We start from the raw sequence: 27,242 nt of genomic DNA, 5'->3' as shown, positions 1-27,242 counted from the left end.
TTGCATCTCCAAAAATGTGATTATCATCACAGAAACAGTTACTTTAACAGTAATTCATGTACTCACAGCATTTAAAGCAAAGTAGTTTAACATTGTTATTGTAGGCAATAGGGGAAAAAATGTGATAATATGGAATGTTCTCATTTTTTTTAAAGACTGTTCACATTTTCATTACTTATAAACTAAGGCCATCAAGATCAAACTAAACGGTCTTAAGTATTTCATTTTAAATATGAAATATGTATGGAAATTTCATAGTTTTGATGAAATTCTGGGTGAATTTACTTGATTGCTTCTCGTGGGTTTTTTTTGCATACTTTATATTGTTTAACTGAATAGTTTGTGTAGTTTCATAATGATTATCTCCTTGCGCATCTCATATATTTGATAATCTCGGCTCAGTGTGGGAGAGCTCATCTTAAACTCAAAAGCAAATTTATGAAAATGTAATTTTCTATTCTAAAGTAAAAACATTACCATAGACTAATTAAACTCTTTTTGTTTCAGTTTTTAACAGTGAAGAACAAACAAGCAGTTCTTTCGTTTCATGTTGAAATCACACCCAGTTGTGAGTTTTATTACCTTTGAATACTACGATAACGGCTGTCAACATAACACAGAGTGGCCAATCAGAGTCCTCTCCGCCCCTGGTTTAAGTTTGTCTAGTAAAAGATCATTTGCACAACTGCCAATGTTTGACTTGACGGTCGACAGTACTCTCAGTGAAAACCATCTGGATCACAGCAAGCTGTTTGTAAAGGTAGTGAGGAAATATCCCTGAAAGGTATGTATGAGTTGCATGACTTGTGTTTTGTTTTTAGAAGAAATCGGTTTGACATGCAGGGTACAACCTGGTTCATTTTGAAAACAAAAGTGAAATGGTAAATTCTTGAAGTAGAACTTCAAAACTATAAAGGTAATCTTTAATCTTAACCAGAGTTCACGACCTGTAAGATGTGGAATGGAAGTTTGAGATTCCCTGTCCACAGAGTGTTCCATAATCACCAGCAGGCTACGGCAAAATGAAACTACAGTACAACACTAAAATACAGAAGCGTTTTGATCACACTTTCAGTTTTGATCCATTCATACGAAGGCTTGAGCCAAGACAGTTTTCCTGTTTTTCAGTACAACGCCGGACAAAGTAAAGTATGCATGGATCCTTTTTCAAAAGTGCTATTTGATGATGCCTGAAAGAGAATAAAAAAGGGACTTAAGTGGACCAAATATCTGAATAATCACATGTTTAGATCACAGTAGTGTTAGGGCTGAGATTGCAACAACACAAAGTGCTTTCACTTATCTTTTTAAGGCATACTGAACAAAAAGGGAATATCAAAATGAGGGATAGTCAGTGCATAATAGCTCTTTATTGCACATGGATACATCCAAAATGTACTGAAACTACAACTGAATGTCAGATGAAAATAAAAATAGATTATCTTTTTCTTGCATTCACATTGAGAGTTTAAGAAAAAAAACAGTGTATTTTTCAAAGAAAAAAGCTGCATTTAACCTGTTGATTATGCTGTAGTATCCAAACTTTGAGAATGGCACATTTGATAGTTTTACTTGTAACAGCAGATTAAATGGACATCTGAGTGGAAGTGTCAGAACTTTCTTCAACTTAATCCAGAAAAATCAGGCAATTGTTTTTGGGCCCAAAGAGGAACGGTTAAAGGTCAACACTCATCCTGACTTCCTGTCACTATAAGACATCAAAACAAGCTGGAAATCTGGGTGTACTTGTGAACTCAGACCTGAAATTCAACAACCACATTATGACAAAGACAAAATTAGCTTACTACCGTCGGAAAAAATTCTGCAAGAATTAAAAGATTTCTCATAGAGCAAGATTCACTTGAAACGTGTTCTCATGCAATTACTTTCTCAGTAAAAAAAAAAAAAGTCTGTTAGACATTTGCACCTTGTCCAGAGTCCTGAACTACACAAAGAGGATGGATTACATTACACCTGAGCTTCAGTCTCTGCACTGACTGCCTGTGTGTCGAAGAATCCACTTCAAGATCTTAGATCTGGTCTGTAACTCTTTGAATGGTCTTGGGCCGAAATTCAGCTCAGATTTACTTGTAGAAGGTGAAATATTCAGACCCCTGAATGTGATGCGACTTTATTTTTTGCTACAGCAATTCCCCTATACATTTAGTTCCTATGCTCCTCACTTGTGGAACAAAGTTCTTGAACACCTGAGACCTGCTGACACACTCACTTCCTTTTAAAAATATTGTTCAGTCAGGCAAATTTATTACCTTTGTCTAAATGTTTTTTTTTTTAACTTTTTTTATTCCCTTCTCTATTCCTTTCGTAATTGCTTTGTTTTAACATTTTTCATATTTTGAATTGCTTGAGATTAAGATTCTTAATCGTTCATTCCTTTATTTCTCTGAACAGCACTGTGAATTTCCTTGAATGGAAATAAATTTGTCTCGCCTGAAATCCACAATAACAGTTGAAAACCCTGATTTTATTAAGAAACAAGCAGTTAAAAATTGCATCTCGGTAGAGAAAAGGCCTGCAGCTCCACTGACTTTGTTTTTTTTTTTTTTTGTTTTTTTTTTTTCAGTACACTCTTATTTCGGTCGTTGCGCTTTAAATTGAGGCCACACAAAATGCGGACGGTGATTGGTCGAAAGCAGCTCTGAGACACGCCCTCTGTTGTTTCATCCTGGCCTCTGATTGGTTAATCCTCACCGCCAGTCACTGCGCCGTCCATCCAGGGGACGTGTGCTCATGGCGTTTTTCTCCCCTCGCTGCGACAGCACAAACTTCGCGTTTGAATCCTCCAGCGGAGTTTTTTTTTTCGGCTTTGGCACACTGTGACCGTACCGGACCGCTACTCCCGAGCTCCTCACGGTTTCCCTTTTTGGCGCTGAGAAGCGGTGTGTGTGTGTATCTGTGTGTGTGTGTGTCCCGGATGCTGCAGTAAAGACCGACTGACCCGTCTCTCCTCTCGGTGGTTTGACGGTGGTCGTTGACCGACAGTCGTGGGCTTCCACGTTCCATGTGGAGCATGTGCTCTTTGTTTTTTCACTTCTCACACTCAGTTTTTTTTTTCCTTCTTCACGAATCTCCACTGTGGTCTGAGTCCAAACTAATTATAGTGTGTTTTTTTTCCCTCGTAGCTTTTATTTACATCATATAAAGAAGACATTCTCAGCGAGTTGGGGGAAGCACAACCAAACACTCCGCCGATCCCCAAAGCAATATGCCCATTAGGCGTTTTGGGGGTCACAGGTCTCTGGTCTCAAACTCGCAGCGTCCGAAGCTCTCCTATGGTTACACCAAGATGAATATTTCAAGAGGAGGATACCGTGTCTTTTCTGCCAACTCCACCACCGCCTGCACCGAGCTGGCCAAGAAGATCACTGAGTAAGTCTAAAAAAAATAATAAAAACACACATTACTACGTATTACTGCAATCCAGTAATCGATAACACTTGATCGCCTGGGGTTGGGAGTGTTTTGCATCTGAACAAGAGGCTGTGCAAACATGCAGGAAAAGCGTGGCACCACACCTCAGCTCGGCTCATAAAACCCCGGTGTGATTGTGCAGAGCACTGTTTTATACCGCTGAGGTTAAAGTTACATGGCTCACATACCGGCGCAACATTAAATGTTTATTCACTTAATGCTTAACAGATAACCTAGAAAAACTCACACACAACAAGGAAACGACCAACTGAAAATACACTGTGAAGGATTGCAACGTTGTATCACAAAGTCGGCTGCAGCTGCATCAACTTTATGGAGATACATTGTAACTACATGTATAAATCTGGTGGGTTTATTTGGAAGAAGAAGGAAAAAAAGAAACTCCACAATGTTGAGCTCATGCAAACAACGCTCAGGCAGTGCAAATAAGTATAGTGAAACGCTGAGATATTACATACCTGCCTGACATTTTGATGCATTGCAGGAGATTGACCTAAATCCTCAGTGTTGTCACTAGTATCGACTCAATCTGTGCCATTACTCTGTCAGCATTGTCCCTGAATCCTCCCAAGTCGCCCTGTTGTGCTCAATGAAACCACCTAAATCTTTACATTTACATCAGATTGTTTTCTAATTGTTCCAAAGTCCTAGTAATGTTATTGAAGCTGAAAAAAACATATTCTTGTTGTTCTTTAAAGTTGTGACGGCATCAAGAGAGTAGGCTGAACACAAATTGAGATGAAGATGAAAGATTTGTTTAATTGGATGATTGTGATCTGGCTGTCTGTCTTGGGGCCTGTCAGTGGGAGTGGTTGTGATGGAAGCAGAGCAGGCTGCAGAGGCCCTCCTGTCTATTCAGTATGTAGGACACAGATGCTGCATACTGGATGTTACTGACCGTCACATGTCTGACATGATTTATAGACCTTTTAAGCAGTTCCTGGCATTAAACACTGGTTGCTGCTCATACAGCACAATGTCTTTATTGTACATGAAAAGGCATCATGCAAACAGAGTTTAATCCAGTGCAAAACCTGAAACCATAACTGAATTGATAACTTTAAAATGTAATCTAATAGTTTACAGTGTGAAGTATCACTTTTAATGTGATTATATGGTCTGGTAGTTCTAAGTCTGCAAATACTAATCAATTAATAAGAAAAAAAAAAACCCTTATCTTACTAGATTCTGCAGCTTTTTTTTTGCCTGCAGTTTAAAGCCAGGTAAATGAGCTGAGCGTTCTCAGATTTCATTATTTGGCAATATTACAGGACATTATTTGGAAGATTATGTGGCCTTTTTGGCCCCAAGGAGAGTTGAGCACTGGAGCAAAGGTTAAATAACAGCATGACCACACAGAAAATGTTAATCAGTACTCTACACACTATTTACTCTGTGCAGATCTGGACTCATGAGTATGAGTCTGAATGCCTCTATTACTGAAGTCAGTTTTATTTTTGGAACCATTTTAAACAGTTTATAAAGCACCAGAGCTGCATTTGCAACATTTACACAACTTTTACGACATTTGTACTATAATCTGAAAAACACTGAAACTTGGCATTGCATATGTTTAGTTAGTTTTTATAGGTCTGTATCTGCTGTGCTGCGGTTGTGATGCAGGATGGCACCGTCTGAAATGAGGTTTGTGGATGTAAACGGTGTGAGTCATGAAAGGCAGGGAGGTCTTTCCTGTTAATGAGGATCCCTGTTGACTGCGCTGGCAGAGCCTCCCACTGACACCCGGCCAAGTCCTCTTGTCTGTGGTGCACTTTAAAGAGCGTTCGGAGTTGCTCTCTGTAATTGGCACCATCATGTGGCTGTTCAGCTTTAAAAATGACAACATAACTCTCTCCCTCAGACATCCAGCTGTGTATAATGTGGCTGTGGCTGTTCTCTGTCAGATGTGATATATTAATGTCCGCTTAGTCCTTCTTACTTTGCATGCTTCGTTTATAATTTTCCCTTTTGAACATATGCGTGGGCAGCAGTACCACTTAACAGGACGTGAAACTTGCTTCTGCTTAGTGACTACATTATGTCTCAAGTAACTTGCATTGAGTTTTATCAGGATGACTAAACTTATAAGAGCCTACAGTGGTGGCTCACCCTTCACGCTCTGTGTTTACGTATGTAGTGGTGAAACTACGGGTGTATTTTGCTGTTTGTTTTATCAGATTGACCGATGTACACTGATGTACTTTTCAGAATATGTAGTTGATGATCATTTGGACGAGCACAAGCAAACTTAGGTGACTGCAGAAAGAAAGAAACTCGTGGGTCGTGGTTTTCTGCTTGCTCAAGTTAGAGTTAAGGCACAGAAAGAAATGATATGATGGACAAGATCAGAGAGGAGACTAAACATCAGATTCGATGGACACAGACACAGATTGCAGTCAGAAGTCCTGCAGCAAAGTATAATAGTTAAGAGCAAAGGTGGAGAGCACAGACTACAAGGCGCACACACACTTATAAACATACAATGATATGAATTTACTGTGGGTGAAGAGACGAGAGCAGCTTAGTGGTCAGTATGGCCTCCTGGTGAAATAAACCTACAACAGCAGCCTTCAGTCTTTAAAGTAGACCTTTAGCTGTCAGCAGGTCAAAATATCTGTACTTAAAGAGATTTATGACAGACACAAGCATACACGTATGTTTAGTGGAACATGTAATGTGCTTGTTTCCCCTCTTTTAATATTTTGTTACACTTTTTTCTTTACCTGCAGGAGGTTGGGTGTGGAGTTGGGAAAGTCTGTGGTTTACCAAGAGTCAAACAGTGGTAAGATCCCAAAATACCATTTCCACACAGTCCATCCTCGGTGAAATGTTGCTCACTGATTTGTGTCTTTGTCTTTTCTTTCTCAGAGACGAGGGTGGATGTGAAAGAGTCGGTCCGTGGACAGGATATCTTTATCATTCAGACCATTCCCAGGTGAGCAGAATGTACATTGTTGGAATCTTTGAATTTAATGACAATACACTTTTGATTTCATAAACTAAATAGTGTAAGATCATTACCTTTTTCATAAATACGCCACGTGGCTCATGCTCTTTAATTGAGCAGCAGGGAGCAGGTGTTGGCAAAAAAAAAAAAAAAAAAAAAGAGTTTGTTTTACTTTCTGTATGATTAACAAGAAACTTGTCTGTGAACCAGCTGAGAACAGAATCAAGCATCTGTTAAAAACAAATATTAACTTGCCAGTAAAGTTCCTCACCACAAAGCAGTAGAGGCTCTCTCTTCTCTGCTACTCCAGTGTTATTTTTTATCAGAATTTTCAGGTGTACTCGCTTCTTGGTAGTTGTTATTGGTTGTGGAGCAGAGTCCAACCTGCTAACCTGGAAGATTTCCAGTCTCCTGACTGAGTGTGTCAAACATCTGCATTGAAAAATGACTTTCTGCTCATAGCAGGGAAGAAAAGTTGGCTCCTACATGCTGGATGTTGTTCTTCTTGTTCACACAGCTTTAAGATACTGCATTTATGGTTCGTCCCAAATGTTTTATAAGGTTGAAACTTGACATTATGCTGATCGTGAGAAAGGACGACTCCCACCCGTCCTGTGTCCCGCGGTTTGTGTCAGAGCCGGGTGAAGCAGCGCATTGTGTTTTACATTATTGTGGCAGCAGTTGAACACATGAAAGCACATCTGCTTTTGTTTTTTCATTTCGCATGTATGAATCATGACGAGTCTTGAACCAGTTTTGTTGTTTCGCGGAGTGTGACTCTGCTGCAGCCAATCAGTGAGTTCATCCAGTTCAGTGTGAACAAACCCACAGGCCACTCACCTGCTTGTACAGTATTTCAGGTTTCAACAAGCTGCCGGTGTTTGCTTTTGAACTGTTGTTGTGGAGTTTAATAACACAAAACTATTTGAATTTGAGTTCAGGGATTGCAATGATGAAAATTCTTCCAAAAAAAACAAAACAGACTAAAAGTTCTTTTTCAACTCGGATTTAATGTCTTTTTAAAAGCCACTGGTTTAAGCCTCGTGGAAATCTTTTGCAGTTAATGACGTCTGATGTTTCTGTTGTGATGTTTTCGTTGGTCAGAGATGTCAACACAGCCATCATGGAGCTGCTGGTCATGGCTTATGCCCTGAAGACATCATGTGCCAAGAACATCATCGGAGTCATCCCCTATTTCCCCTACAGCAAGCAGTGCAAGATGAGAAAGAGAGGATCCATTGTCTGCAAGCTGCTGGCCGCCATGTTGGCTAAAGCAGGTAAATACAGGCTTTTAGATTCAAACTCGAGTATCATTTAACATAATGAAAGGAATTGATCCAGTTTTTAATCATTTTGGGCTCTGGAAGTGAATATGTGCCAAACATATATCAAAATCTGCCACATTGAAGCTGCACAGTTTGCTTTAGTGTATTAAATGCAGAGTCAGTGATAGCTTTAGAATATGCACTTCCAATGTTTTGCATTGTTCCTTATCTTTATTGTGAATGAATCCGTTGTTGCAAATGATTTACTTCAAACTTTGACCAGATTATTCATTCATCTCTGTTCTCACAACCTGTCATTAATGAACTGCAGCGTTGTGGTTTCTGTGCATTGAATATTGCATGCAGTCGGTGCAGTTTATGCCACAGCAACGTAGTTAGTGGCATGAGCTGACTCATGCACACACATGTCGTGCCTGTGTATTTCCAGGGCTGACGCACATCATCACCATGGACCTGCATCAGAAGGAAATCCAGGGCTTCTTCAGCTTCCCTGTGGACAACCTGAGAGCGTCACCATTCCTCATCCAGTACATTCAAGAAGAGGTCAGGCTTTGTTATGCTGAGGTTGCGTCAGGACGTTAGTCTACCATAAAATGTTGAAAAGCAGCCATTTTTCCTCATGCCACCATACTCTCAAAAGGCTCTAGCGACACTGTGGTGTTATTAGTAAGAGATGCATCTCTTTAAGGTTTTATGTGTAAATATATTGTGTATCTACAGTCAAGAGTTTCTTTAATCCTCCAGAATGACAGTATGTATCTTTCTCCTCAGATCCCAGATTACAGAAATGCCATAATTGTTGCAAAGTCCCCTTCAGCTGCTAAAAGGTAATCATCCAGAACAGACTTAACCTATGAATGGGGTTTTTGTAAGTGATTATTCCCTGAGATGTACGGACTAATGGAGGAGTGTGGCTCTGTTAGTGCTGACGTCTTGCAGCTGTTTGGCTCCTGATTTAGACGTACTGGCAAACAGAGCCTGCTTCTCTTGGTTCCAGCACTCTTTACGTCCTTGTTGGTTAAATGGTGATTCTAAACTGTTTCATGTGAGCGCTTGTGTTTCTGTGTTAGCTCTGTGCTGAGCTGTTTTGGATTTTTACACCCTTCGTTCCTGTGAAAGATTTGATAAAATGCACTTATCTATGACCCTTGAAGATGAATCAACAATTTCAAGAAAACCAGATTTAAGGCTCACATTTGTTTGTATTCAGTCTAAAACCTGAAAGGAAACTTTCCAAAATGTTGAGACGTCTGGTAAAATGACGCCATGAAACATTTTCAACCAATTTTTTTTATACACAATGATCTCAAAGGACAAGCTGAGGTCGACTTCAAAACCCTGTGACCCCTGATAAAGGAGTGTGGAAGATGGATGGATGAATGTGTGTCTTCGTATAAGCTGCACCGTCACTCTTTGGGATGTGCGTTTTGCTCTCCTTTGCAAACCTCTCTCTGCTCTCTTTCGCCGTGTGTTTGTATGTGCGTCTCGTTTGCGTCAGTTTCGTTTGACTCCCGCGTGTCTGCGTGTTCGTCTCTCTCAGAGCACAGTCGTACGCCGAGAGGCTGCGACTGGGACTGGCGGTGATGCACGGGGAGGCCAACCATTCGGAGTCGGACATGGCGGACGGTCGGCAGTCCCCGCCTCTGTCCCGCGTCACCACAGGACACACCGGGCTGGAGCTGCCATGTAAGACTAAAAACATCAGTTCAGTCTCACAAGTCTTGCTTCCTGATGCTTCATTTTTCTGTGTAAACTTGAATGGATGCTTTCAGATCTTTGAACTGCAAATGAAAGATTTCGCCTGTTCCTTGTTCTGACACTTTAGAGAGTCAGTCTGATCACGTAGGACATCAGGAATGTCCTGTGAGTGTTGGAGTTCCTCATATTATGTTATTGTGCAGCACAGCCAAGAAACCTCCCCAGTAAATCAGCAGTGACTTCACATTTTAGCATTTTGCACCATATTTACAATCAGGCTGTCAGATCAGCTTGTTTTATTTTTTTTTTATTCAGCCTCATCGGATCATGATCAGAGGTCTGAAATACAACAGTCTAAACTCTCACAGTCTCATTGTTTCGCACAGACAGTTGAAAAAGATTTATGCTCGGAACAAATATATCAACATTTCTCTTTTATTCCTGTGCAGCTTGTTCTGTTTCAGCTTTTGAAAGTCCATTAACTCTTATTTCATAAATATTTAGACTTTTTTTTAGCAAGTCAGTGACCCACGTTTTTCAATCATGTTTATACTGATGTATTTTTTTTTCGAAAATGCTTTGCCATCTACTCGGAAGACCCCGGAGTCAAGAAACTGTAATTTGATTTCACTTTGATTACAGGCATCTACTGACTGGAACATCATCTGCATAAGTTTAAAATAAATAAATGGCCGTAAACACAGAGGATTGTCAGACTCTGAAGCCACAATTACACACAAGAGTTTTCTCCACTAGTTTCATGTCAGCCTGACTTTGGGCGTTGTTGTAGCTGCCTGTGAAATACCGCAGGCACTGACTGACATCGCCCTCTTTTTTTTGTTTTCCTTTCGTTCTTCCTCAGCCAGATTTATTTCCCTTCTTATCTTATCCCGTCCCGCCTGCTCTGTCTTGAGTTAAATGCGCCGTCTTCCTCATTCTTCATCATGTAGCAGGTGCTGAATCACAGCTCTCCAGCCATATATCAGCGCCTTCACACACCTCATGAAATCTAAAACCCGTGGTTTGGAAAGACCTGTGCAAAGCTCTGTAAATGTGATTTTTTTTTTTTTTTTCATATGCCTAATTCTAGTTGTACCATCCTTTCTTTTTCCACAGACCAGAAACATGTCCCATTCCCTGGGATAGAGCTGCCAAGTATGACCGCAATGCTTGAATCTGTCCGTTCCTCCTGATGACTGTTGACGCATCATTGCATGGAATGACAGTGAGACTCTGGAGGCTTCCACAATGCAACAGTCCCGTGAGAAATGTCTGTAGATACAACTTAAAGGAGTTCGAAGAGCAAGAAGTTGCTTTCCGTCTGTGTTTTGGTCACTGAATTTGATGCAACATTGACTTGTAATCACACAACTGCACAGCAAACTGCAGCCAAGAACCTAAATACTGTGGAAAAAGTGCATCACTCCAGTATGCTGCCTGTTCATATCTGTCCTCACTGCAGCGATGCTGTCTGTTGCTGCTGCACTTAAATCTTTGCAGTTCTGAATATTGATGGCCGCCTGGCACATTTTGCAGCTCAATTCAGTGAAATCCTTTTTTTTAGCCTTCCATCTGTGTTTTTATTTGTCTTCAAAAGCACATTCAGAAATGTTTTCCTCAAAACAAAAACGTTTTTTTTTAAAAAAAACAATTTACTGCTTTAATAAATGTGTTCATATTTAAAAAAGACATGCAAAAAGAAATCAGGTCGCTGTGCAGTCCTGACATTTGATCTTGAGGCAGAACTGAGTGTTGATGGTTGCTGGAAGCCTTCAGTCTCACACCCTCTCAGCCGAAATGATTTTGATTTGTGTGGAATGAAGGTTTGCTTCTGCAGTGAGAAACATCTGGCTGTCCAATCTCCAGGGTGTGATATGAGTATGAAGTTAAAAAATGATATTGATTGTTGCTTGACATGGACAGAATCATGCTAAGAAAGACTTCATAATCTTGGTTTAGCTTTTTTTCCTGTTGATGTTGCTATGATTGCGTTGTTTTGCTTAATGTGTTGATCTTGAATCACATATTCTTTTTAAAAATCTTGATTTGTTTTTCAGACCCTGTGAAACTAGCTTTGAGTATTATTTGATTAAGTTTTTTTTTTATTTATTGAGAAGGGAAAAAGAATTTTGAAAATAGAAGTGTCTTGATTTGACTGACATTCCAAGTGGATGATCGTTGCCGTCTGTTCTGTTTCATCCCTCCTTACCACCAGAGGGCGGTGCTGAAAGCACTGGAATGTTCCCTTCGCGCACGCGCAGTTCGAGTACCAACGTCACTTGTGACCCAGCATCAACCATAAGTTCTGGTGTCCAAGCCCAGGTTCGCTTCCTTTTTCTTTCTCGCGTTCAGGTCGCACACAGCTTGAAGAGCACGGGACGAGCCTGTACGGCGTTATGAAGCTCCGTCTGTTGGCAGCCTTGCGGCCGTGTTGGTAGGAGCAGCGCGTTCGCCCTCCTCAAGGCTGTGATGCGATGCTGATCTCGTTCACCTGAGTCGGATCACGCCACTGTGGCGTCTCCCTCGGGTGAGAGATTCATTCGTAACCTCGTTCTTAGCAGGTGGCGAACCGCCCTGTCCCATCGGGTGTGCTGCCTCTCCACCGTGGGACTCCTCGTGACCAAGGCTACGTTGAGACTGCAGGCTGAAGTGACCCAAATCTGATTTTTTTTTTGGCTCCTATGCGACCTGTATCGGATCTTTTCATGACAGTCTGAGCAACACAGATCCAATTTTTTTCAAATGCGACCCAGGCCGCTTGGATGTGTGGTCCTAAATCCGATACGTATCTGATCTTTTGCCGTGCGACTTCAGTCTGTACGGCCAGGTCGCATTTATCCCACCTACACGTCACGATATGGGGCGCCCAAGACATGTGTCTTACCGTGAGAGTGTTAAAAAAAAAAAAAAAAAAGGCGCTCGCAGACGTACATAAAGGTAGTTTTTGTCATTTGAAAATTATGCATGAACTCTGTATCAATATAGCCTCTCACATCACCGTCCCACCACTCCTGGCTGCGACCCACATCCAAGTTGTATTTTATTGTAAATGTCAACGAACTCACCAAAAAAATCGGATTTCACAAAAAATTCCGAATCGAGCATTAAGCCCTGCGGTCTGAACGTAGCCTAAGTTGGCATATGTCGTTCCAGTGCTTTCAGCACCGCCCTCTAGCAGTCAGGAGGGATGAAAATGAACCATAGTTCCACTCGTAACTTCTGTTTTTTGACATGGTCACTTCGTCCTTGTTGGTCTCTCTACAGGTCACATGGGTTTTTGACCTGGATTAATTATTACTTAAAAACTTGGAATTTTGTTATTATTGAAGCGTATTTCTGATCCTCTGACTTGAAACCCAAGTCACATTCTTTTTTTTCTTTTTTTTTTGTATGTAACAGTGTAGTTAGGCAGCCCTGGAGGCGTCTCATTCCGCTTCTAGTAATGGTTGATCCTGGTCTGCGGGTGGGCAGAGGGGGCTCTACACCAACCTGTCCGTCTACCATTCTGTCAAATCAACTCAGTGTTTTTGGCACCATGTAATTAATCTGGATTTGAAGCAAATTAATTGTCACTGATGACATATTTTGCCAAAACGTCCGACTTCACGAGCCGTCCTGCAGCCGCTGAGTTGATGGTGTGGTAGCTGGAGGCTGGCTGGTCTGGAGCCGTCTTGCATGGCGTTTTTGCAGGTCGTAACCAAATCCTTCTCACCGAATCCTCCTCGACTTTCCTTCATTCCAATGAGCCGCTCCGCAATGTGGTCAAAGGTCAGACTATCGTTTTCCTCACGGTGAACCTGGTTTATCTGTCTTCCTTCCAGTGATGATGGCGAAGGAGAAGCCGCCCATCACAGTTGTTGGAGATGTCGGCGGCAGAATCGCTATCATCATAGTAAGATTTTCGATTCTCTTAAAGAATATAAGCCATTCCAGATGTTGAAAGATGAGGGTTTTTTTTTTCAATATTTGAGTTTCAGGGTTAGTTTGTTGACTTTTTAAAACAAATGTATGATTGTGGCTCTCTTATCACCAGTTTCTCATCATAAAGCAAATATAAGACTCTTACAATAGGAACTCACATCTTGAATGTTTCGTTTGCTTTAGGGAGTGAATTTGATACTGGACTCTGTAGTTTCAGCTGATTTAAGGTATGTACTTGGTTCTGCTTGTGGCCACGTTCCCAGGATGATATCATAGACGATGTGGAGGACTTCGTGGCAGCAGCAGAAATCTTGAAGGAGAGGGGAGCCTACAAAATCTACATCATGGCGACACACGGCCTGCTGTCTGCAGACGGACCGAGACTAATAGAGGAGTCTGCTATCGATGAGGTAAAGTTCACACGCCTCTTTCTATGATGCAGTATATAATATAATGTCGTCTAGCTCAGTTTTCAAACAAACAACAACCTCTTGAGAGCACTGACATTATTGGATGTGATACAGCGTCATAAATTATAAAGTATAATGTGATAACATTGCGATGAAGTGTGGCGATTGTCAGAAATTATTTTATTTCAGGTTTTTTTTTTTTTTTTTTTTTTTTTTTTTTGAGTAGTTGTGAAATAAGTTTTAATTTCTGAGAAGCTGGAACTAGCCTGCCAGAGGAGAAACCAAAATCACATCTGAAGCTTCAAAATGGTTTTCTTCGCACCACGCCCTCTTTAAACTAGAAATTTAACTGATTTGGTGGAGTTTGATTTTGTATATAATGATGCATGTTCAGTAGGTGTTGTTCATGTCAGTTTTAAACCATGGTCCAGGGCTTATAAAAATGTAAGAATAATAATTTTTTTTATCATAAAATGTAAACACATAGATTACAAAAAATACATTTGGTGCCTTTAGTGGTCCTTTGTTACATTTTGTTTATTTTACCAGGTAAAAACCTCTGTGGAGATCAGTCTGGTTTATTTGAGAAGGATTCTGCAAATCCATCTGTGAACATGATTAGAATGATGGGAAAAAATAGAATAAAAGAAAAAACAGAATAATAGTGTTGATATGAGTGTTAATTAAAAAAACTGTGGTATAAATACTGTCATATTGGCTAAATGGAAGAATAAAAGAAAAAGTTGCTTTTATATGAGGATTATCGGGATACATACAATGAAGTTGAACTGTGCTTTGAAAAGATGCCATCACCTCAAAGCAGTCCCTCCAGCAAGTTATGATGCTGCACTTTTGACAGTTGATTAAAATTCAACCAACCTCTCTGAATTCTGCACGGCCTTGCAGTTTTGTCTGATCACCACAGCTTGCTAGAATTGCTGGGTCGCGCAGAATTTACATAGATGGGTTGAATTTAAATCAGTTGTTGAAACTGCAACATTAAAACTTCCTGGAGGGACTGCACAAAAGCAAGTCTGAAAATTTGAGAACGAGTTTTCAGGAGCTGCTTGAAGGAGAATGTGCTTGATGCCAGGTTGTTATTAAGTGGAGGAGCTCTGACGGGAGAGGCCTTTAGTTTACCGCATTGACTTCGGTCCATCTGGAAGGGAAACTGGTCCATGTGTGGTCGGCATCCCAGCAGGTGTGCTTCAAGTTATTAAAATGTTTTCATCAATTCTAAAACGATCAGGAAGTCAGTGCAGAAAAGCTGGCATAATGAGATATTCTGGTAAAACCTGTGAAGAGCTGAGCTGAGTTCTGAAGCAGCTGGAGACAGAAAATAGGTTTTGAATAATATATTTACAGTCGTCGATGAATTGGATATGATAGATTGACCTTTAGAGATGGAGCGGAGTTGAAGGAAAGACTGAAAAACAGTACTTTAAAGAAAAGTTTTAGTCAAAGACAGCTTCGGGGTTTCTTACTGTTTAATGTTTCTAGATGGGAGGCAGAGTGTGCCGTCCCTGCAGGTGGTGAGATTTGTGGGACCGAACGTCATTATTTCAGTTTTGGAATTATTAAGTTGGAGAGTATTTTGGGCCATCCAGTGATTTTTGTCGTTAAAGAAGTCAACTGCAGCTTTCGGCTCTGTGGGTCATCTGGCCTCAGTGGGGAAATCAAGCTGCGTGTCGTCTGCAACAGTGGAAACAGATATTGTGCCGTCTAATGATGTGGCCCAGCGGCAGCGTAGAAATAGAAAAACAAAGCCAGAGCTGAAATTTAACCCTGCGGTTCACCACAGGCGACTTGGGCTGTGGATGACATATGGACCACCTGAACGACTAAACTGGAAACGACCAATGCAGTGACTCAGACGCCCACGCAGGCCGGCCTTCTAAAATACTGTACTTCGCTGTGCTCTGTCCCACAATCTGTGGCTAAAAGAAAGATGTTCAGTGCTTTGAGAACAGCAGAAGAATTGTGCTATGAGAAAATATCAATCTGACGTGATTGTGCCACATAACGTAAAAAATAAAAGCTGCTTTGTCTAAAACTGTTATTGTGTAAGTTTTAAAATTGGTCTGTCAGTGTTGATCAGAAGAGTCGGGATTTGGTGTTTTTTAAAGCTGTTGAACTGCAGCATGTTTGAAAGAGATTAGAGTTTGTGTGTGAAGTGTTGATTGTGATAAAAGCTGCATCCTACTACAATAAAAATTGAGGAAGCTTTATGAGATTATATCAGGTTTGCCAGTTGATTGAATACATTTGCTCAAAGCAAATTCAGTGGGATCTTTACTGATGCGTGATTTGATTTTGTTGATTTAAAAAAAAACAGATTGAAAGGGATTAGAGATTAGTACTGAAATAAAATTTTCATGTTGGACTAGTTGTATTTCATTGAGATTTTCCTTTTTAATGTTTATGGATTGCACCAAGCCCAGGACAGTGGGACGGATGTGGCCAAAAAGTGACACCAGCAGCTCTACTTGGAGTTTAATTAAAGTACTAAAAAAAGCAGAAACGTTGAAGAACTTAGCGAACTGTCAAAGCAAGCTTAAAAAAAAAATAAACACACATTGTATGCGATGAGCTAGAATGAGCTCCATGCATTTTATTTTCCTGCTGGATTCCTTGAACAGGTCGTTGTGGTAACGCCATGCTGTCGTGTTGTGCGTTCAGGTTGTGGTGACCAACACTGTTCCTCACGAGGTGCAGAAGCTGCAGTGTCCAAAGATCAAAACTGTGGACGTCAGTATGATCTTGGCCGAGGCGATCCGGCGCATCCACAACGGGGAGTCCATGGCCTATCTCTTCCGCAACATCGCTGTGGATGACTGAGGCGACAAACACACACACTTTTATAGTCCCAGAAAGAAAAAGAAAAAAACATTTCCAAGCACACATGCCGAGGACCAAGAATAAAGTTTATTCCAGTTTGTGCTTTTGAGCCTCAGTTATCCTTTCTTTCCCTCATGGACCTGTTGATATGACCTTGCTGTGTTCACTGTAGGTTTTGTATGGAGCAACTGGGATGTCGCTTTAATTCTCGTTCTCGACGGTGCGCACAATGCAAATGGTTTCACTTCACTAATGCATCCCTACTCCGCTTCCTCACCAGATGAAACCCTCACAATGTATCGTTTCCAGTCACAGTAAATAAAGCTGTTCTTCTCGGGTGAACACTGTTCGGTCATTTTTTTTATTACCTGTGCAGGTTTAAATAACTCGAATAGCTTAATGCGATTAATGCTGGCATTGCCCGATACGTATTTTGCCTTTTGCAGCGGACGTGTGAAGGATTTTGTGGAACACTAAAAGTTCATTGCGGTTGGTTCGAATGAGAACCTGAGCTTTCAGTCGCAGTTTCAGTCACATCGGGCTGCACGCTTCAGGAAGCACGGGAAAGCATGAAATGTCACATTTTACTGTCCAGCTGCACTCACTCCGATGTCCGGCTCTCGGTTATTGCTTGATGTTCGACAGACAATGAGAAGCAGCGGGACAAGGATTTGGTGATTGTTGTTCAAATGGGGAGGAAATGAAAAATGTTTCACTGAAGAAGAGGAAGAAAAACAGGATGCCACCTCAGATTATTAGATTATGTCGACTTAAATTCACAAAGACTGGCCTGTTATTTTCAGTGGCGTTTGAATTTTGACTTTCGAGTGTTTTTCTTCCTTGACAGAAGTCTGAGGGGGGAAAAAAAAGCAGTTTTACTCACTGACCCATGACTGACTGTCTAATGTTAAATATAGGCATATGACAAACTCTAGTTATTTTTACTCTCACACAGAGGTAGAAAATCCCCCCATAACGTAACTATTGACTTGAATTCAGCCGAATCCAGTTTCTGGTTTTAGTCTCTGGCCTCCGGCGCTACACATACATTTCTTTTGCAGTGCTTAACGGTTCTGCGTTCATGTCCAGGACCCTGAACTTGTTCTAAACGCCTCAGAGGTGCTTTTAACTGCTGAGGAGCTTTGACCAAGTCCAGGGGCGGAGACGCCTGACAAAATGAGTCCAGACTCTGAATGGACTTCCCTGCAACTAAAACCTGAGCATTTCATGCTAATAGAAGTGATTCTAAAATCGAAAGTCGGTCTAAAATGACTGAAAGAGAAAATAAGAGCCTCGTTAGATCGATCACAAAGTAGAAAGCTGTGTAACAGGAGGACAAGCGCACACACCTGCATGACTGAAGCTTCAAGGTCTCCGTCCCTTCAGAAAATGATCGAGTTAGGTCGGAAGAATGTTTAAATGTGGTGTGAAAGAGGAACTGGCCGCAAACGTTAAGCCGGCCACTTCCTCAAATTAAAACAGGAAACTTCGAGCATTCTAATCTGATGGAGTGTGGCGGGTGGGGGAGGTGGGCTGCTGTTCGGACCTGAGCTTCTACAGCCATCTACGTTCCCCAGGTTGCATTTAAGGGAACTGAGCACATCTATTTCAGGAACTGCAAGGTGATCCGTTTCGTCAACCGAAGAAAAACAGAATGCCGCTCAACTGTTTGGTATTCAAATGTTATTATCAAGGGCAGCAGAGTTTGCTTTGCTTTGCTTTGCTTTGCTTTGCTTTGCTTTGCCTTGCTTTGCCGCCTCAGGGCTCTCAGCAGTGCCTCATTAACTCATGTCACACTCACTTTCATTCATTTATTTATTTCAAATCATGTAAAGAAACATTTGCCTGTGACACAACTCTCACTCTAACTTGTGTATTTGAAATTTTAGAAATCAGACCAGAACATTTACATTTGATGGTCAGTGACTGACCTGCAGGAGGTTCAATTAAAATGAGGGGATATGATGAAACGGCACGTTTAAAGGGTTCCGTTTATTCTTAGTGCACAGAATTTGTGGTTGTGGGTGTAACTGTCTTTCCATGTGTCGGCTAGAAATGCAGACAGTAGCAAAGTGGTGTGAAGTTGTGGTGAAGGAGTATTATTGTAGATTCCCATCTTTTTAATAAGCTCTGGCTGTTTTCTTTTTTTTAGTGGAGTCAGAGAGTCCAGGCTTTCGCTCTGTTTGTAGAGAACCGGTCAGTTTTCTACATCATGCGGTTGAATCACTGCAGGGGGAACTGTAAAGTATCATCATATAACACACTAATACTTATTAAGGTAGCCCGATCCACCATGGAAGCCAATAGTTTTTTTTATTATTATTTTGGCCTTTTGGGGAAAATTAATTGCCACATTCTGCTATAAATACTAAGAAAAATTAGTTTTGGATTCTTACAATACATCATTATGTATGTTCTTAGATTCATCTGACAATTAATATCATCAACACTAATTTCCAAGGCCTTTAAACCAGCAATGATAACCCCAGATGACGTGCAGAGGACTGTAGTTTAGCAGTTCTCATCGGCTGTGAAGCTAATAGAGATGATGTTGGTGGATGCAATGTGTGTTTGGTACCAGCAGAGGACAACACAGATCTAAAAGTGTGTGTTCATGCTCTCAGTTGAGAAGCTTTCAGGTCACTCTACATAATAATTGGTTGGTTTGAGGCACTTCCAAAGATAAAATCAGGTCCATTAACATCACATAATACCTGATGGTTTATCATTGTTATGACTGTTGAATGGAGAAACATTACAGGCCCAACAAAACCAATCACTTTTATTTCTCTATTAGTTTTATAGCTATAAGGTAACCTCACTGCTTTCTATCATGAAGTTTTAAACGCAGATCTTCTGGGGATTTTTTTTCTGTAAATAGAGTTTTGCTCCAAAAAGCATAAAAATGAAGATAAAGGAAGATGCACTTGAATGCATCTTTAAAAATTCACGATTCTTTGGTTATGATGTGAAAATGATTTATCTTCTCTTTATATAGTGAGCATAACAAAAGCATCAGGTATCGATTTGCTCACTTATTTACTCTGTTGAAGGATTTACCTTTTTGTTTTTAATAATTTAATAATACATGATTCTCATAATCTCAATGCCTCTTATTTATCAGTCAGTCTTAATTCTGTTCATGCGATGATGTTTCATGGCAGCTTAATTTCAAATCTCCGACACAAACGCATCAACACAGGTTTTTATTGTGCTTTTACCTTTTATTACACATTTAGATTCACATTCCAATGACATGTGTTAAATAAAAAGTATATTCGTATGAGTATGTGAGGATAAAAAAATACAAAATAAACATTTGAAAATGAAAAGTGCATTTACAGTTTATTTGCATTTCACCACCTCTTTTTTTTCCCGAGTGTAATGTCATGCTCAGCGGTAATTTGCAAGTAAATTGGAAAAAAATGTAAACATGTCGATGTGCTACAGTTAAATTAATAAAATCCAAAATAATATGAACTAACAGTTTTGCACAAACACAACAGACAGTATCTACACACATTTCCTCTCAGCAAACGGTCTGTTTGCATCAGTCCGCATATTCTGATGGGAGCGAACAGTTTTCCTTTAAGGGTTAAAAGTTGTACTTTTATCTACGAAATACCAGCAGCATGTCACCAAATAAGCAGCAACAACATTACATCAAGTAAACGACTGAGTAGTTAATGAATGTTATTTTTCTGCGTGACAGATTCATAGATATCGGGATGTGTTCTGTCCCAGCTTCAGTCTTTGTCGGTCCGGGACCTCGATCGGGCAGCTCGTCGCTTTAATTACTGAAGTCCAAGCATCTTCTTCATCCGGCAGCACTGTTGCAACAACACGCCCTTCATGTTTCCCACCCACCTTGTCCCTTGCTGGATCGGGGCGCCTCCTGCGTCTCCCACTATGACAGAATGCAGCTGTTGGTCTTGTTCATGGGCGGCCTGAAGTCGGTGTCTTTGGGAAAGGTCTCCCTGCGTCTGCGTAGGGCCGGGCTGAGGCGGCTGGGGAGGTTCGCCTGCTGCAGGAGCTCCTTGAACACCTCCACCACGTTGGCGTTCTCCTTGGCCGAAGCCTCCAGGTAGCTGTTGTTCCAGTCCATCTCCACGGTGGACAGCACGTCCTCGTTGGACACCTGCCGCTCCTCCTCCCGGTCCACCTTGTTCCCCACCACTACGATCGGCGTGTACTTGTCCTCCTTGATCTCCAGGATCTCGTCTCTGAGGCTCTTGACGGCCTCCAGCGACTCGGGGTCGTCCACGGCGTACACCAGGGCGAAGGCGTCGCTGTTCTGGATGGACAGCTTCCTCATGGCGGGGAAGGAGTAGCTGCCGCTGGTGTCCAGGATCTCCACGGTGACCTTGACCCCGCCGATGTCGTACTCTTTGCTGTGCAGCTCCTCCACCGTGCGCCGGTGTTTGGGCTCGAACGTGTCCTGGAGGAAGCGTCGGATTAGGGCCGTCTTGCCGACTCCTGCCGCCCCGAGAAACACCAAGCGTACCTGGGTCTTCTCCTTCACCTCCAGAGACATCTTGCTCTGTTCGCTTGTTTTCTGCTTTACTGATCAAAAATGTTCCAGAAAGTGTTCACACACTTCTTCTCAGTTGTTGAAATACCTGCAAGCTGTTGACTTCTACCTCTCTGTTGCCCTCCAACAGTCTTGAGGGTTTTCTTTTCCCACCTGCGTGACTTTAAGCCAAAAGCTGCTCAGAGTTGCTTATTGGGCGCCTCACTCTACTCTGCATCACACGCTGCCTTTTATGCCTGTTTTGGTGAGACAGCCTCCAGACCCCCGCTGTGACTGCAGCCAATCAGCGGAGGGCAGCCTGTTAGAGTACATCATGCAAGCACCAATGATGGCACAGCATGCAAATCAGAGTCCAGGGCCCCTTCAGGAAGAGAGAGGAAGGAGGAGATGTCTGAGAGTCGGTGCACGGCTCAAGTGTTGCATGGAAAATACTACGAGCAGAGCCGTGGTTGTTATTCCAGCCACAGAGTGCTTCACAGGGAAAGCATCGTCTGTCCATCTTTTCTCCATCTCAGTAAAGAGAAACGCAGACTTGAATGAAGATATCTGAAAACTCTCTTTCAGAGAGCAAGTTCTCCCGAGGTTTTCTTTGTTACGGTCAGGTCAGTATCCACACCGAGTGCTTTCCGGAATGTTGTTCCCATATATTTCACGCTCGCTGTTATTAATTGGTTAACAGTGTGTACCGTTCCTCTTGATTAAACAGGGTCATGCCCATAAATGAGTTTCTATTTGACGAAGACTCAGATGATTGAGGTTTCGACATGTTTGCCATGTTTAACAACCAGTTCATTTACAGTAAAACTTGGTGATAAGAACACAGAGTAAAACGTCAGGTGACTCATAGATTACTTACTGAACAGATTTTTTTTCTTCTATAAATAATTTTTTTTTTCCCACAAACAAACGTGCATGAAACAGATGATCGTCTGTTTCAGAATCTATTTGAATTCTGAAGGTCATTGTTTTTTATCAAGAAACACTACACTTTTCTGCAACTGTCTGATTCTCAGCGTACAAGACACAAAGGGGGAAATGTTTGCAATGAACCTTTTGAAGCAGCTTAACACCGTTTCACTTAAAAAAACAAATACATAATTTAAAAAAAAAAACAACCCTCTGAACTGAAACATGAGTCACGGTGCAGCAAATGGAGGGCTGCACATTTAGTTAAACACAGCTGAGAGTCAGCCTACGAAGAGGTCAGACCCGAACCTTTCTGAGTTCATTTCAGTTATATGATGTGCGGAGTGCTACTTTTTAAAAAATATTTTCTCTTTTTTGTGCTGTGTGCACAGTGTGTTTTGATAATGTAAATTAAGTGTCTCTTTGGCAGTTCTCTTCTGCAGAGATTTCCATTTTCTACATTGCAGCTTGGCTCATAGAGCTAGTTTTTACACCCTAAAGGCTTTCCTGCCATCAGCTCATTCAAACCTGGATCCTCCACACACTCAAAGACCAGACTTAATTTGGTACATTAGAATAGTAGTGTTTTCTTTTCAAACATCAAAAGGAAAAACGATCAAATTTCTTGAATTTCTTATTTTTCTAGTTAAGATTTCAGCTGCTGTTTAATGATGAAGGTCATTCCTGAATCCCTGCATGCACGGAGCAGCTTGACACTGGTTATCGGCAAAACATGCTGATGGCTCTTCCTCTTCAGATATCAATCATTCGCATGACGTCAGGAGAACACCTGTCACACCCGTGTTTCTTCCATCAGTTCATCTCATTTCTTCAGCGGGAAAGAGGTGCTCCAGATCAAAAGCCCGAGCTGAAGCAGCGCGTCCTCCCTCCTGTGGCGTCGCGGAACTTATCTGCTTTTAAGCTGATGACATTTAGCTTGTGTAAACTTGAGTGGGCGCGGCTTATGGATCAGTCACACATGGCAATGCATGACTGTGCGAATCACCTTCAGCTGTCCTTGGTGTCTAATTAGCGGGTACGAAATGCCTGCGAGAGTCTGAGAACCGAACCCTGCTTTCCTCCAGTTTGTTCGGTCGCAGCAAATGGGAGTCGTTATGCTCCCCAAGATCCCGTGGGAGTGGCGTCGTCTCGCAGACAGTGACTCTGCCTGCCTTGTTAGCTTAGGCAGCAGCGTGGAACCTGGAAAAGCCCCAGGGAACGGCGTGAACCCCCCCCCCCCAACTCACACTTTTAATATATGCACTCATACATGGTGCGCCCCTGGGGGCTGGTGTACTGGGCAGCAGAGCAGAGCTGCACACTGTGGGAATACTGGCTGTGGACGTCCCAGTACTTACACACACACACACACACACACACACACACACACACACGCACACACGCGGATAGCAATGTTTGCAGTCACTCCTGTAGAATTTAAAGTCGAGTTTCTGATTGTGTTGATCAGATGATCTGGTACGCCACGACAGGCGCTGGTACAGACTTGTAATTTCGCAGCTCAAGGCATAAAAATGACTCTTTGATAAAAAGGCAGCGTGAAGTTACAGTGCATTACAGTGACACCTCTCGCAGAAATATACATTTTTTTTGTAACCGATATGACCCTCAGGGAATGAAGAATACTGTTCAGTGTGTCTACGTTTTGTGTGTGTGAGGCTTTTGGATGGGCGGAAAACAAACTATTTACATCTAAACGTGCCTTGCACATGAGTACTTGCGCTGTCCTCTGCACGATTTTCATTTTTACTGGTAGCTATTGACACTCTGGATTTATTTTGCATCCATAACACATGTTCATCATGACTAATTGTACCAAATGAAGCTATTAGCGGGGAGCATCTTGTAATTAACCCCACTGACCATGTTCTATATTTAAATACAGCACACAGATATCATTAGTGGGAAAAGATGTAATATAGAGAATAACAAGCGTCTGCTCAACCCAAAAGTTTTCTTTACAAGTAATCAATCCATGGGGCTTTTATTTCTACAAGCTGCTGTGGTCCATCTGGAATGACGGGATTTGACTGACAGTGGCCACCAGTCAAAACGAAGTAAAACTAAAACAAAACAGTGTTCTCTCATTAAAATGAAAATATGTTCCCAAATCGCATTCGGTGTAACTTTTATTTTTTTCAAGTGGGGTTGCTGCGTTCTTATCTATCTCAGATTAAGTGTCATTTCAGTCTGATCTGGGTAAAACCAAAAGGACAGGAGTAGCATCTTCTCTCTGCTTCATTTAGACTCGCAAATTATACACATTTCTGAGTCCAGTATTTACAAAGATAATCCATTTACTTTCTCCCTGAGCCCGATCTGCCCCAGCATGTTTTCTTCTGTGCTTCGGGTGCCGTTGAGCCTCACATCAGACAATTCTCTCTATTTGTGGTCACGCTGGCCTGTGGATATGATCGTGACCAGATGGCTTTGCCTGTTAGATTGAGACAAAAGCTCAGCTGTGTGTTCGCAGCCACCGATGCTGAGTAGCAGCTTACTTTAAAACACTCACACGGCCTTTAAATTTGACACATTTCATTTCTATTTTGATGTAATATTTCACTCCGGGCTATTAACTTTTGCTAAAACCTTCTGTAAACGGTGCTTGTTGGAGACAAACCTCTGCTCCATCCTTTTCTCATTCGTCTGGATGTGTGTTGGCCGTTCAACAGGTCGCCGTGTTCGCGTGACCTGGGTCGTGACACTGCTGTGCTGAATGCGCCTTTGTGCTTCGCTGAGTGTTTGTGTCCCTTTTGTGCACGTGCGCCCTCACTGAGCAGCTGAGCCTGTTGCTTTCAGGCTGATTGTTAGTGCCTCCTTTCTTCATGTGCATTAGTTCATGTTCATTACCTCCTAATTTACTGTTGAACTGAAAAAAAAAAACAGAAATCCGGACTTCTAGGGTTTTTCTTACCTGTGTGTGTGTGTGTGTGAATAGCAAGTGGATTGTGCCTTCACCCTCTGGTCTGATAATCTGTATCCACACTCCTGCATGAAATGTGCGCTCTGCATCACCGTCCTGTCAAACCGATCATACCAGATGATGGTCTTCAAGTCTGACAGATGCCAAATATAAACGTTGCCCTATGTGATGGTTGACCTTCACTGCTCCTCCAACATTCTTCCCCTATACGTGGTCTTCAAAGGCGTAGGAGGAGGAGGAGGAGGAGGCGGAGGAGGGTTGATGTTTTGATGCCCTTAAAGAGAGAAGAATACATTACCATGAAGCGGTGGATCCCCGCCATTTTCATAGAATTACTTTTCCTCAGTCCATGAAATGATCAAAGTCGTCTTCCAGGGTTATTTGCTTCTTCTCTCCAATACGCCTGCTCTGTTTGTGATAGTACTGCTCCCAATTAATTTTCTTCCTATGGAAAAGATAAATCTTTAAAAGCGAAGAAAACGTTTCCAAAGAGGTGATTTCCTGTAACAGCTGGAGAAAAGAGTTAAACACACACACACACACACACACACACACACACACACACACACACACACACACACACACACACACACACACACACACACACACACACACACACACGATGCTAATGGGGGCTGTGTCAAATACTGCCTTCAATCAAAGGTTTAACACTGTTTTGCGGCACAAGAGAGGATGTCTGTACATTTCACATTCAGTGCATTGTAGATTAAATTATTTTTTCTGTTAGTCTGTTTATTGAACCATTTCATTTGCCAATAAATGCGTACAGTTGTGACAGATGTCTGAAATGCAAGTCGAAATTAATAATTAAGCTAATTATTTTTTTGTTTTGCGGAAGAAAGCATCGGCGCTCTGGGAACACGAGGTAAGAGACAGGAAGCGTTTCACACAGCTCTCACAAATCTACCAGTCTTCTTATTCATTTAATCTTTTCCATCAAGCTTCAGAATCTTTATCCAAGTTGGGTTTTGGTGGAGATGAATATGAGTGAAGGGTTGGTCCTCGGACAGGTCGACCATCCATCACAGAGATAAAATGGACAGTCACACACATCCCTACATTACAGTCAAGCCTCGAGCCACCAATTAACCTTTACGGCATGTTTTTGCAGTATCGCCTGATACTGGAGTGCTCGAGGAAACGTGTGCACGAGGGGGCTGCTCACCCCAGACTTCCCCAGATACCCTAATAACTACACAGCTGTGTGGCTGTATTCCCGTATTATAATCAATGTATATTCTGAGCTGCAGAGAGAGATGCTCATTTAACCTTTTACACTGAATTTGTTTCATTCAGTCGAACTACGACGCTGCAGCAGGAGAGTTTCTTTGTGCCCTATTAAAACATATCCTAATGCAGCATGCGCATATTGTACATTTGTGGGATTGAAGAGGGAGATACAATCAACCACATGGTTCCAACGTTATAGGAATTTATTTGGTGCGTATTATTTTTTCAAAAGAGATCACAACCCCAATTTTTTTTTTAATTTTTTTTTTTACTTCAACTGAGTTCAACTCTAACAGCCTGCGTTGTGAAATGAACAGTCCGTTGTGTTGCGTGTGTGAGGATGTCGGTGTGTGTGTGTGTGTGTGGTGTGTGTGGTGTGCAGGCTACAGAGAGTGAGAGCAGGTTGGTTTTATGACTCAGGCTGCACAGGCGACAAGCTTTGTCTCAAAGCTCCTCAAATAACGCCCCGAAACAGACAAGAGAGACCAGCTGTCGGTTTGTCTCATCAAAAAAAAAAAGTGACAATTCGACATCGGCTTCGGGATCAACAAGTTTTAGAACAACTGTCAAAGGGATTTCACTGGTGTTGAGAGATCGACACAAAGAATGGATTTGTTTTTGCTGTAAAATTCTTTGCTGACAACAATATAATTGTTGTGTCCCTACTTCCACAACTTTGATGCAAACTGCACTTTGCGGTCAGAGAAGCTGAAGAAATGCTGAGTACTGAATGTTAATAGGCAGAATTCGGCCAACTTTACAGTTTGGTTTTGGAATTCACAATTGTGCAACTGATTTTTGTGATTAAAAGCATAATTTCAGGTCTTCCTAACGTAAAATATAACCCTTTTTAGTCATACATACTATTTGAAACTATAGTAAATATGTGCAATGGGAGTCTATCTTGCTGTGTGTCTTTATTCTCGCTGACGGACAGATTATCAGCAGTTCAATTACCTGTCTGGCAGCATGGCGTCTATTTTTAGTGTGGCTGTATTGATGTCAGTGTACGGACACAACCGCTGTGGTCCTAGTTATGAAACAGGGTGAGATAACAGTG

General features: G+C 41.7%; 2 protein-coding genes across 5 annotated transcripts; one reads left to right on the top strand and one right to left on the bottom strand.

Moving 5' to 3' along the window:
- The first annotated feature begins 683 nt into the window (after positions 1–683).
- LOC115390508 (phosphoribosyl pyrophosphate synthase-associated protein 1-like) lies at positions 684–23,384 on the top strand. Of its 4 annotated transcripts, XM_030094400.1 has the most exons (13): positions 2,814–2,900; positions 3,144–3,390; positions 6,183–6,235; positions 6,322–6,388; positions 7,505–7,677; positions 8,114–8,229; positions 8,458–8,513; positions 9,227–9,372; positions 10,501–10,539; positions 13,206–13,276; positions 13,569–13,715; positions 16,395–16,561; positions 23,363–23,384. In XM_030094400.1, exons 2-12 carry the CDS (start codon positions 3,227–3,229, stop codon positions 16,551–16,553), a joined length of 1,191 nt encoding a protein of 396 aa, XP_029950260.1. In that variant the 5' UTR covers positions 2,814–2,900; positions 3,144–3,226; the 3' UTR covers positions 16,554–16,561; positions 23,363–23,384. The 4 variants fall into 4 exon arrangements, with proteins under 4 accessions (XP_029950261.1, XP_029950260.1, XP_029950259.1 ...); XM_030094401.1 differs by lacking the exons at positions 2,814–2,900; positions 23,363–23,384 and adding an exon at positions 684–784 and having other exon boundaries at positions 16,395–16,899; XM_030094399.1 differs by lacking the exon at positions 23,363–23,384 and having other exon boundaries at positions 16,395–16,899.
- On the bottom strand, positions 20,417–21,135 carry rasd4 (rasd family member 4). The gene has a single exon (XM_030094403.1). It carries the CDS (start codon positions 21,085–21,087, stop codon positions 20,461–20,463), a length of 627 nt encoding a protein of 208 aa, XP_029950263.1. The 5' UTR covers positions 21,088–21,135; the 3' UTR covers positions 20,417–20,460.
- Positions 23,385–27,242: the final 3,858 nt, after the last annotated feature.

Source organism: Salarias fasciatus, chromosome 6, assembly GCF_902148845.1.
Source record: "Salarias fasciatus chromosome 6, fSalaFa1.1, whole genome shotgun sequence".
Taxonomy (NCBI): Eukaryota; Metazoa; Chordata; class Actinopteri; order Blenniiformes; family Blenniidae; genus Salarias; species Salarias fasciatus.
The sequence above is the reverse complement of the archived record's forward strand: the minus strand, read 5'-3'. Positions and strand labels throughout refer to the sequence as shown.

What these genes read in the sequence shown, in the direction of transcription:
- rasd4 (XM_030094403.1), bottom strand. Translation starts at nt 21,087, where the DNA reads ATGTCTCTGGAGGTGAAGGAGAAGACCCAGGTACGCTTGGTGTTTCTC.
- LOC115390508 (XM_030094400.1), top strand. Translation starts at nt 3,227, where the DNA reads ATGCCCATTAGGCGTTTTGGGGGTCACAGGTCTCTGGTCTCAAACTCG. An exon ending in CTGGCCAAGAAGATCACTGA is followed by an intron (nt 3,391 to 6,182) that starts GTAAGTCTAAAA and finishes CTTTACCTGCAG; the next exon opens with GAGGTTGGGTGTGGAGTTGG. An exon ending in TTACCAAGAGTCAAACAGTG is followed by an intron (nt 6,236 to 6,321) that starts GTAAGATCCCAA and finishes TTTCTTTCTCAG; the next exon opens with AGACGAGGGTGGATGTGAAA.